This window comes from Cystoisospora suis, assembly GCF_002600585.1.
Source record: "Cystoisospora suis strain Wien I chromosome Unknown contig_1733, whole genome shotgun sequence".
Classification (NCBI taxonomy): Eukaryota; Apicomplexa; class Conoidasida; order Eucoccidiorida; family Sarcocystidae; genus Cystoisospora; species Cystoisospora suis.
In genome coordinates, this window is record NW_027154533.1 from 1 (window position 1) to 11,787 (window position 11,787).

Below are 11,787 nucleotides of genomic sequence, written 5' to 3' on the forward strand. Positions count from 1 at the left end.
TTAAAGATAGATAGATGGATATCCGTGACTGGTCTCGGAAAGATAATACCCCGAATGCCTGTGCTATACCTACCTCTATGTGGTCATAAATCTATAGGTATATTTACCTAGAAATATCGATTGAGCGTACATACTCCACAGAACACCGAGCACGTCGGCTACGTAGACGTATGTATGCACATGTGTATACATGCATGGATGTGTCTATACACGTATGCTTATATAGAGTGTGTGGATGTATGTGAAACGTGTATAGATGTTTCGACGGACGATGTGGAAGAGAGACCAGCTTCCTTCCATCTGAGAGAAAGGCGCCATAAAGCAGATACGTGTATGTATAAAGACGTAGATAAATAGACTTACAGTATATAAGTTCGCTTATGTTCATATGCGGTGTATATACACCGCATGGATTGCAGATATAAGGCCTAGGCTCACTCACCTGAACTAAGCCGGGGGGGTTTACTTCTCATTCTTTTTTCTGTCCTGGCTGTTGGAAGTTTTCCAGCTCTCTTAGCTACGACACCTTCCAGCGGTTCATCAGGGACTTCTCCTTTTCTCTCCCAGGAAATTCGTCTCTTCTTTTTCCTACTTTCTTTCTCGACATCTTCACTAGCATGTTTGCTGTCTCTTTTCCTCCTCTTTTTTCCTTCTATCTCGTAGTCTTCTGATGTCTGCGTGTCTAAGGATCCATGCGTAACAGAGTGGCCAAAGAGGGATGATGGCGCAGAACAGACTCGACTTAGTCTCGCATTGAAGCTAGATGATCGATGGATAAGGATTGAGGGGTTATCAAAGAAAAGCCGGAGAGAAGAACATAGAAGAAGAACAAGATTTGTACAGAAACGGCGCGCCGGCCGTGGTGAAGAGTTCGTATGTACGTAAGAAGACCAGTAGATGTTGTTGCCAATCCTGTCGCTTCTCTTCAGTCCACGTATAAACTCTGGAAAAGCGAAGACAAAAGAAGTAGCACGATGAGATCTGGAAAGCTTGTTTGGTTGTCTATAGCAATGATATGTCATCCTTCTCCCGTCTTTCAGCCTGAGACTTGGGGTGTAGGTACACCTTGTCGTGAGACAAGGGGAAGTGGTCGCCAGCGTCATAACATTGAGATTCTAAGGTGGAGCAATATGTTTCTTGAAACTGAGAAGGACGACAACAGGGAGAAGATAAAACAGGAAAAAGAGAGCTACACATATCTTACAAAGAAGCGCAAAACCTAGATGCGATAGAGTACAGATGTGTAGACAAAGATCTCTCGTTTGTTCACTGTCGCCTCTTGACATGTCTCTCCGTCAGATCTCCAATTCATCGGTTTCCGCTTTCCTTGCAAACACTACTTAGTGAGACAAACAGTCCTAAAAAAAGTGAGGCAAATGTCTGCTTGAGAGCAGAGGCTGGAGAGTCACTTCATACATGGGATGCATGTGTGCGCAGAAGGGCATGCACACGCCCCCCCTGGGCCTTGATCGCTTCCCAGCGGGAGATTCTACCCGCTGTTACCGACAACGCAGGGCCTCTGTGTCTTCTACGGAAAGTGCTTCAGGTAGACAAAGAACGGCCGTTGTCTTCCGTTGTGGAAGATGTTTGAAGGCAAGTAGAGAGAGACTGGGAGCTCCTCTCTATCGGAGGCGGTGACCTCCGTAAGAGACAGAGGGTGCGGAAGCAGAAGACAGCCGCGAAAGGCTTGACGGTATGAAAACAGAACGCAGAAGGTTCTACACCCTAAACTCGACAAGCAGGAGAGAGGGTGTGGAAACGAACTCTCTGGGCCATCCTCAGGTGTCCACATGTCTTGATACAACCGGTTGCTGCAAGTTGAGTGACCGCCTACCTCCTCCGCGCCTCCGCTCTGTCCTAGTCCTTGTCAGATGGCCGAGAGTTTGACTTCAACGTTTCCCGGTTGCGTGGTGTCTTCCAGAGCTTGGAGACTCTGCCTACTTCTTATAGCTATACCTGGCCAAACGTCATCCTCTCCGTCGCTGTCCTTCCTACAGTTGTCTGCCTGATCTTACAGTGGCTACGGTCTGTACTATTCTGCACGAGACGAGCCAACCCGTGTGTCTGACCGGTGGCCCGGCAAGCCTGCACGGCAGGCGGGACACGAGCGCAAGCGACATCAAAGTCGTTGTTTCCTGCACAGCGCACGCAAAATAGACATGCAGGCGCCACCTACCGTCTTCCTTCTTTCTCATCTTGCGGCTGCAAGGGCGACACTTCGTCAGCTTGAAAAAAAATAGGCACTCCTTCGTGGCGAACGTGGCAGGGACACAAATCGTGAAAGGGACGGTCTCAGCAAGGACAGGCTCTTTCTCCTCTACTGTATGTTGAGAGGCCTATCAGCTGACACCCCTACTGACCTCCCGGCTCAACGGACTGAGCCATCGATGGCAGCGTCCACAGGATCTAACCCGACCATGAATCAGTGGTCCGGTGGCGCATGGGAAGAATGGAAAGCTCCGAGACGGTATCACGCAGTTCCGGTTCGGAACAGGAGGCTCCGCAGCAGTGTCCAGGTGGTGAACACTCAGGAGTGCTAAGTCTCTTGTCCTCTACGTTACTAGCGGTGTCGTGTACGTAGAGGCATGTCGCGGTCCAGAGATGTTCGCACCGTACTCTCCCTCGACATCAGATGTGCTACAAGCGGCGCAGACCTGGCCAGTCGGCTCGCCGGACGCGGAAATAGGGCACCATTGCGTCGCCGTTGCCGTTTTCTCCAAGTATCGGTTCCCCTCTTCCAGGGAACATTTTCTTCGCACGGGTCAAGTCTGTCGCTTGCCCTTGCTACCACGCTCCATTCACTTCCCTTCCGGCCTGCCACGGTTTCAACGCAGCCACCGGAGACGACTGGAACGGGTAGTGCACCCGCCGGTTCAGCTCTGCTCTTGGTGAGTGCGAGTATGTGAATAGGTCGGCGGAAAATGCGAGAGAGGAGCGAGTGTGTGTGTGCGGCGCATCAACACAAGACGAGAGTGCAGTGTAGCCGGCGTTCGTGACATTAGGAGGGGTGGAGGCGAAACCGCTGTCCACTGGATGTGTGAGTGAGATAGCGAAGCATGGCATGCACGCGGGAGGTGTCTCGAATGTCAGCAAAACCTATGCTGAAGTGGTAGCAGCAGGCCTAAAAGAGGGGCAGACGTTAGCGGGATGTCAGCCATACGGAACAGCCGCAGACAGCGAGGAGGCGAACAGAGTAGCCGAGCAGAAGAACAGAGGACAGAGGCGGTCCAACTGGACGATCCCTTCAGTCCTAAGGTGAACGCGGCTCACATCCGTTGGGACAATGACCGCAGTCAACACGTTGCCACTGGCCAAGGAGCCCGCGTCTGTTGACGGCCCAACACAGCCGTCGCATTTAGTAAGGCAACAGGCAGGTAATGCACGCACACAGCCCGGAGTAGACAAAACAGGATCTCTGGTGCATCTCCAGAATCGCATTCCAGATGTTCGTCACGTGGTACGAAATGAAAGCTTAGAGAGAGGACTCCACCAGATCTGGTACCCGATTCAAGTCCCGCACGCGAAAAACGTGTGCATATCTCTCCCGTGCATGCAGCGTTGTAGCGAAGACCTCACCTTGGCATCTCTAGTGGACAAGCCCTTGATGTGATCACTTAGTGTCGCTTCTCGTATCTGACTACCCTTTTCGTTAAATTTGGCAGGTCGCTCACCCCTGTGTCTTCGTGTGACTGTGCTGAAGAGGCGCTGTACGAAACGGAGGTGTAACACTCTTCACAAACCTTATGCTCGCTTGCTGTTTTGCCGAGCTTCAGGTGTACGGCCGACTCTCCGTGTGCTTGGCGATGCGGCTCTGTCTCTTGTGACATTCCAGTCTTCTCTGCATGTTTACCTGACGCAGTAGACTGTTGATAGTCTTTTCACTTTGCTCACTGCTAATTCCAGTCTGCCCCCCAACGTCGGCACCTGGCCGTCCCTTGTTGTGTTCGTCCTTCCCTGCTTCTCATCATCGTTTGAGCGGCGAACGGGACTAAGATTCAAAGACGGGCTCTGCTGCGTTCGTTGCAGAAGAGTGGCCAGTTCTGCATTAGCACCGAGGGCCTGTGACCACCTTTCGCTCCATTGGACGGTGTCACTGGAGGCCGCATGAAAGGTGCGGCCAAGCTAGATAGAAGGAGGCACATAGATACCTACCTTCAGCGCCCTCCTACGCCTTCCGGGTATGACGGTGAAGGCTGGTCACTGGCCGCCTTTGTGGTCCCTTCTCAGTTGCACGAAGCTGCCGTCGAACTGTTCCGAACAAATCTATGCTGCATGTTTCACTTGGCCGTACAAGGTGTTGAAGTTTGTCCATCAACCTCGACTTGACACTTGGAGGCGCGTACAGGTACTGAAGATCCTCAGTATCTTCCCCCTACACGCTAATTGTTTCCGTACCACCTCCCCATCCATTGCCACGCTTCAAAGCACCTCAGGGTGCCCATCTTTCACATCCGAGAAGTGCACTGGCCCGAAGTCAAGAAGTCCACTGGCGTAAACAGAAGACAGCCCCTGTATACGCGTGCCTTCAGCTGCGGCATGCAATGAAATGCCGTTTAGTCTGGGGAGCTCGGATGTCTTCAAGCATCCCCTCATGCAGTGACTGGCCGAGTGAAAACACAGCATGAGTAGACTGGTTTGTCATGGCTTTCTGAACTCATTGCGACAAGCCTAACTCTCCAAGGTTACACAGCGTACCTGTTCCTTTTCTTCTTTCGTGTGGAGTCATTCATACACTCCCGCGGAAGTAGGAAGATGCGTATCGATTGATATGGATTGAACCCGATTGGTTTTTCCTTTCCTTCCAAACCTGTCGTATCTCTCTCTGTTGGAAGACGAAATGCTTTCTCCCTCGCTTCCTTCCCCCCGATGCTCCGTTGTATCTCGGGAGACCGTAGAAGCGTCGGGAGCCTCTCTTGCTTCGTCACTTGAATCTCTCCCGCCTCCTACCTTAGCTTGCCTACGGGTTCTGGAGAGCCTGAGCAGGAGCGACAGACGCAAATCCTCACCGGCAACAGAACAGGAATGTCAAGGAGAAACGGGCGGTGACTTGCTCAGTTTCTGTGCGATCCATCAACTTCTTCAGGATGCAAACGCACTGGACACTCCCGCTAAATACGCGCACATGTTCCATGCGCTATGCGTTGCTGCCGATAGGCGACTTGAGGCCGTTTCTTCAGCTCTTCGAGAGGAAAGACATGCCAGTGCATGCCTGACTCAGGCCAAAAAAAGAAGAAGACTGCATAGGGACGCTTCAACAGATGACCTCGATGAGGAGGGCCGTAATCTAACCAGTGAAGCCCGACGCGAGGAACTCTCGTTTCCCGATGATCACGGGAAGGGGCACCCCAGCATGTCTTCTGAAGACGACACCATATTGGAGAAGGTAGAATGTCTCGATGAAGATCAGGAGAATCTTTCTCCGAACGAGTCGAGTCGCCGTCAGAAAAGCTGTCACACATCCGGGGGAGATCAAATCGGTGCAGATTCAACCAAAGAACAGCAGGAGAAATGCCATTCATCTTCAACGACGGAAGCGGGAAAACAACAGCTTCGTACAGATCCCCCTCATCGTGAAGTCGTGATTGATCATGTGACTGGATTTTTGCTAGGCTCGTTAGAGGGTTTGAATCCTCCCCCTGCTCTAGGAGCAGACGAGTTTCTAGAACGCCTTTCTCATGTTCTATGCCGTGTGCTGTATATGCACCAGCCTACTGAGTCAAGAGATCTTGTCTCCTGTGACATAGAAAGGGGGTCAATGGAGACAGAGAAAAACATAGGCCCTGTGTCCGACGGCGAGCATCATCGTAAGAACTCTTTGCTTGCTGCTGAGGCAGCTGCTTTCTTCACATCGGCTGAAGCATGTCGTAACCGATGGCGCCGCCATATTGTCCAGCGCTTCACGACAGTTGAGCAGCTCCTGCTTTCTCAAGGGAGAAATCCGGAGGGCCCAAGACCGAAGACACCAGAAGGAGTGGAGAAGAGGAGACGAAACACAACAAGTGATCCAGAGAGATGCAAGCGGGCCTTGAGGATTGTCAGGCATTGGGCTTCCTTTGTTCTTGAGCTGGAAATGAGGAGAAGAAAACTCATTGAACGTGTCATGAAAACAAGCGAAGAGGCGCAAGGTCTTACCCATATGCTTCTCGGAGAGCCTTCGTCACCTCAAGGCGGCGGCATCGAGGAGAAGGGCAGAGACGGGCAGACAAAGAAAAAGGCACTTGTCGTTATTGCTGGCATGGAAGAATCCACAGGAGAAGAAGACGCCGAAGCCAGAGGTCCCGGTGTCAGTTCTACACTCGAGGACGTAGGTTGGAGAATCAAGCTTTCCTGTATCATATATGAGAATCTGTGTAACGTAGTACGCTCGGTTGCTTGTGTATGTCGGTTACTTGTAGTGACGACGTAGGTGTGTGTGTGGCCGCCGTAGGTTTCATGTCTATCATGTGGGGTGCTGGCCTCAGCCCAGCCCGTACTTCGCGGGGATGAGAAACGGGAGCTGGGCGAAGGAGGAGCTTCCGACGCATCGTCGGGGTTGAAGAGACGTTAGCACACAAGACTGCAGCATCTATCACGCACCCGCCTTACTCGTTCAGAGGGAAGAGACTATGCTCGCTACTACTCATCAGGTTGCCCCTTAGTCTTAGCGGGAGGACATCCCTTGCCCGGCTGAGAGGGAGACTGCGGGTGAGATGACCCCGCACAAGAAGGAAACCACCTCGAACGCATTGGAGTCGTTTCGTTTGTTTGCTTTCCTCTCTTAGTTCGTCTACACTGCTTGTCCAAGAGAGAAGAGATGAAAAAGAAGATACATGGAAAGAGGAGGAGCGGCGGCTGAAATTTGAAAAGGAATCGGAGATACTGTTTTCCTCTCCTGTAATCAGGGCTAGACCTGCCTTTGGGGTGCACCTGTTCTGCAGCGTCTTCTTGAGTGCCGTATCAAGGCAACACAACAACTTCTCCGTCTGCCCTCCTTACCCCCCTTCTTGTTTCCCCGACCGGCAGTCGTTGCCGATGCCTGTGCTCGCTTTGAGCGGTGCCTCTCCCGCTGGCAAGAGGATCGTGTGAGTCTGCCTGTGTGTTCTGCTCCCTCGAGCGAGTGCTTGTAGCTATGGCAGCATCCTAACTAACTACAGGGCGTGTTTCTGTAAGGATGTATGTATCTCTATATGTATGGATCTATCTCTAGGTGCACCTTTGTTTGAAGGTCTTTCATTCCCGTCCCGGGCTGCAGGCGTGATATCGAGCTTTTCGTAAAACGATCCCGTGCAAGCTCGATGGCGCCTTAACGCCAAGCAGCACCCGTTTGCTTCAAGGGGCTGCCCACGTCGCACGCGACTGACCGTGCTGTCCGGGAGGCAGTCGAGAACGATAACGTGTTGGGCCGACGGGTGGTCTGATGCAGACAGAAAGACTGTGAAGACCGTAGAGGCCATTACGTACTTGGGTCGTGTATGTATACACGCTTCGGCGGTATCTACGTTTGCCACAAAGCAAATGAAGAATCTATGATTGGCACAAGGCAAATGAAGAAGCTGTTGGTTGTGCTTTGTTGTTTCCCCCGGGTGGGATATCTCAGACGCGACGGAAGCTTGCGGAGGAAAACGCAATGAAGAAGACGCAGGCAGCAGCTACGATAGTGTCTTACGTGAACGAGCGCATGCAAGAACAAGAAAAGGCATCAGTCGCTGTCAGTGCGGCCCTACCAGGATCTGCTGCAGCTATGACAGCTCTCCTTCGTCAACGTAGTGTTTGTCATCCCTTCTACCTTCTCGGTCTAAACCCCCAGACAGCGACTGTTCAGGCTGTGAGTCGCTCTCCGTTGTTGTTGTTGTTGTTAGGGTTAGGGTTGGGATTTTCTTCGAAGTGTATCACCATGTCAGTTCTGCTGAAGTGTCGCTGAACTCCGATGTCTCCGTGTGGAACCTGCAGGGGTGCTTGTTGCAGAAGGTGTAGATGTCTAGTGATGTACTGCGAAACACTTGGAGAAACCCAAACTCTACCTGCTCGTGCTTCTCAGAATTCTTCGATTTTCACTTGAAGCTCGCCCTAGCTCTCAGAACAAGGGAAGCTCTGTTGTCTGCCTGGTCCCCTGTCTCCTATGATGCCTGAGTTGACGGGACGTCTTTATGGTAGTAGTCGTAACACACGGACAGTTGAGGAAGACAGTGACCTCTTCGCTTGGCGTCGTCTCTGCGGATCCCTCCTCTCTCGCTTCTGTCTCAATCCTGAACGGGCGTGACGACTCGTAATTCAGGAGGAAGATTTACCAACCATTGCATGCCTTATGCGGGTCCTGTAGAATGTGTATACTCGTATCTAGATCCATGAGTACCAAGAATTTCTGTTACTCCTGGTCCGGTTCTTGACCTTGTCCGTACAGTCTTCCATCTTCTCTCGGAAGCGTAGTCGGTCTGTCCTATCAGAACTTCCTCGGTATGTAGACGTTGCCGTTCAAAAAAGACAAACGTCGTGAACGCGTCTGTTGAATGTTCACAGGTGGAGACCGTCAGAAAGAAGTGGAGAGTGTTCCTTCATCCCGATAAATTTCACAGCATTCCGCATCTCCTTCACAAGGCTACAGAAGCCTTCAAAGTTGTAAGCTCGTCTCATAACGAACCCAAAGTGAAGGTCTCCTGACTAGTCACTGAGTATTCCAGCAGTCCTCCCTGTGGAAGCCTAGTGTTTTGTTTGTACTTCGTTTTCTCGTCGGGGTGCTCCGCCCAACAGCTGACTGACACCCCTTTGCCCTATCGTCTCGCACATTTCTCGACACAGAAGAAGTTCTCGACCGTGTGGGAAAGGCGTGGAATCTCACATGATCTCTCTTTCTTCTGGTGGACTACTAGCGCCTGTGGAACTACAATTCTCTTTACCCGGGAGAGAGAGATTCTTTCCCCCGCCTGGAGAGAGAAACAAGAGATGAGAACTGATTTATCACAAACAGGCAACTCTTGCAGAGTCCCATAAAAAGAATGTTATCTGGTCTAAAACAGCGAGAGTTGTTCTCACGAAGCTGCTCAAAAGAACGAAAGGTGTACCGCATTTGTTGTGGCTATACTTCTAGTTACCCTTTACTCAGTTTCGGGAGTCACCTGTGTATTTACGCTACAGTGCTCGCGGGGGGGAGCCCTCTCTCTATCCCACCCAAGTCTGCCTTAGGCATCGTTTCTCTGTGAAGGCCGGCTGGCACTGAAGGCCTTGCGAATTCCTTTCCTTTGTCGGAAAACACGTCTTTTCAGAACTCAGTCCTGATGGTTTCTGTGGTTTTTTCTGTTGTATCTCCACAGTTTCAGCTTGCTATCGATGAGGCGCTTCAAACTCTTTCGCAGCGCCGTATCGATTCTGGATGGTCTCCTCCGCCTCCTCCGCCTGATCCCTCGTCTACTACTTCTAGCGCTTCTGCTGCTCCATCCGCTTGTCAAGCATCCTCTCCTGCATCTAGTCGTGTGCCATCGTCCCAGGGTTCTCCACTCAATACACCAGACCCTGCGCTGTCCATCCCCCTCCCAACTCGCCATTTTTCTCCGGATTTCTCCGTCGAAATCGCTCCTAGGAGAAAGTCTCTCGGTGTTTTTTTTGTCTATGTTCCCTCCGCGCGGGACTCGGCATTTACAGAAATCACGGAAATTCGGGTGTACGTACATCGTCCGGTCCAAGGCGGGCCACCAGGAGCTCTGATTCCGTCTCCGGAAGCGTTGTCATCGGTCCTGACGAAGACCGTTTTGCTCACCTCGTCGATGAACCCCGGAGAGGATGAACACGCGGCAGCAGAGGAGAAAATTCAGATTGTCGATGCAGTCCAGCCTTTAGAACTTGGAGAAGAAAGAACGTACTGGGTAGGTGTCCAAGTACAAGGAAAGAAGAAAGACTACTCGTTAATTCGCTGGAAGCCTATCTGTCTTCGGCTTGCCCTCCCCCCAACAGTGAATATGCAAGACGCAGTTACTGGCGTAGCGGGTTCTCCTCCAAGTGCCAGTGAAAAAGATGAATATTCAAATGTAGCTTCTGAGCTTAGAGCGCTGGTCGCCTTTCTGAGCAGCTTTTCTGAGGCACCTTTCCTGGATGCCGGGATACGAGCGAAGGTTGTGCAGTCTTCCGCGTGTCTGAAACGTTTACTGATCTACTTCTCCAAGAGGAGGGCAAGGAAAGACGGAGGGGAAGGAGGCAGAAGCGAGATTTTAGCGGAGTACTCGTATTCGACAAGAGATGCTAGACAGCTTCTTCAAAGCTGTATTGAAAAGGCGAAAATTTGGGCTGACCGGAGTCCTTAGTGAAAAGAAAATCGGTGTGAGTGTTGAGTGGTGCCAATGACGTTGTTCGTGCTGACACTCTCTCGCACACACAGTGCGTCGACGAAGAAAGCACGTCTTGTCCAGGAACACATCATGCTACGCGCTCTCACCCTAGAAGTTTTAAACTTCTATCATGTTGCAGAGGGGACAACGGCGCCGACCTGCAGCAGCCAATTCAGTTGCTTGGACGGGAATGACTGGATTGGGTGTCTTGACGCCTCTAAATTGTGCGCCCCGTAGAACGTACGTAGGCTTTCTGGGAGCCTCAGTCGCGCCGACACCTGGCACCCTAACAACTCCCCACAGTTTGTTGTGATGCGGTTTTGTGGTCACTGGGACCGCACAGAGTGTCGGTGAATCCCCCTCTCGATCTCGGATCGGATTCGGTGTTGAAACTCTCATCAATGACGGAAAAAAAACGCCGCCCGGTCTATTTTTCAGCTGGGCTGCGAGGACATGAAAATGCTTCGCCAGTAGTCAATGGTCTGGGAGAGAACAAGTTTACCTACCCGTGCCGAGGCCCCGCGACCAGGTCGTTCGAGCTCCGTGTGGCGTGCTTGAGAAGGGTGGCCTAACTCCGGGACGAATCAGCAATGCTGGGCGTGCTTGAATTGCACTTAAATTGCACGCTGCTTTGTGCGGACGCCATCCTCGAAGCAGTCCGTAGCCTTGTGCTAATGATGCAAGGAGTGATTTCGGTACAAACAGCTTGGATGCGGTGTGACGTGGCCATTACGTGTCTGGTGCGGTCGCCGCTTCGTCCCCTGTACACACGAGCTAGCCGTCTACGTGAGCGAGAGCATTGACTCCCGGACGCGTCAGGTAGTCGGCCGCAGAACGTTTCTCCCCCGGTTTTCCGAATATCCGCCCACTGGAGGAGGGCTGAGCTTGCTTTGCTGGCGGCGTCTCCGGATCAGTGCTTCTCGCTACCTGGAGAAGACACGTTTGTGGTGGCGGTGCAGTTTACTTTTTTGCGCAGTCACAGTTACGTGTCACTACATTAACAGCCACTGCAGACGACCTCTTCTAATCTGCGGCCGCCAGTTTCCTCAGTGAAGGTCTTAAACCGCCGCGGTCAGACTGATACCTCACACTTACGTCAGTGCGGGAGCGCGTACTGAGACAGCGTGCTGCTTCCGAGAGCCATTCTGTTTTCAGCCGTGTACGTGTTGCCGACTGCCGGGTAGTGAAGGTGAGCCAACACTCAGGACGCCCGGGGGACCTCCGGTGCATTTGGGACGGAGCCGAATACTTACCTCTTGCGCGATCTTCAACACCGTGAGCAGAGGGCTTGCGTCATGCCCATGGACAGGCAGTGTACTTCTCTGTCGAAACCCCTCTTCGGTTTGCTCGGCCGTCAAAGTACAGATACCTTTTCCTAAAGAGCAGCGTCGGCTAGTTCAACGCTGGCTCCTCTGTAACTTCTTGGAGAAGACAACACGCGGCTCCCAGGAGGGCCGCGACCCGCACCCAGGAAAAGAATTTCTGGACGCTT

At 52.1% G+C, this 11,787-nt stretch overlaps 2 protein-coding genes across 2 annotated transcripts; one reads left to right on the top strand and one right to left on the bottom strand.

The window, feature by feature from the left end:
* Positions 1-442: 442 nt before the first annotated feature.
* CSUI_003832 (methyltransferase) lies at positions 443-1,357 on the bottom strand (the record flags this gene model as incomplete). Its single annotated transcript, XM_068064027.1, has 1 exon — positions 443-1,357. A coding segment is annotated over exon 1 (660 nt), but the record flags the coding sequence as incomplete, so codon positions are not given.
* Positions 1,358-3,621: 2,264 nt separating this feature from the next.
* On the top strand, positions 3,622-10,795 carry CSUI_003833 (uncharacterized protein). Its single transcript, XM_068064028.1, has 5 exons — positions 3,622-6,304; positions 6,918-7,061; positions 7,577-7,804; positions 8,497-8,595; positions 9,288-10,795. The coding sequence occupies exons 1-5, from the start codon at positions 4,838-4,840 to the stop codon at positions 10,269-10,271; spliced, it is 2,922 nt and encodes a 973-aa protein (XP_067923991.1). The 5' UTR covers positions 3,622-4,837; the 3' UTR covers positions 10,272-10,795.
* Positions 10,796-11,787: the final 992 nt, after the last annotated feature.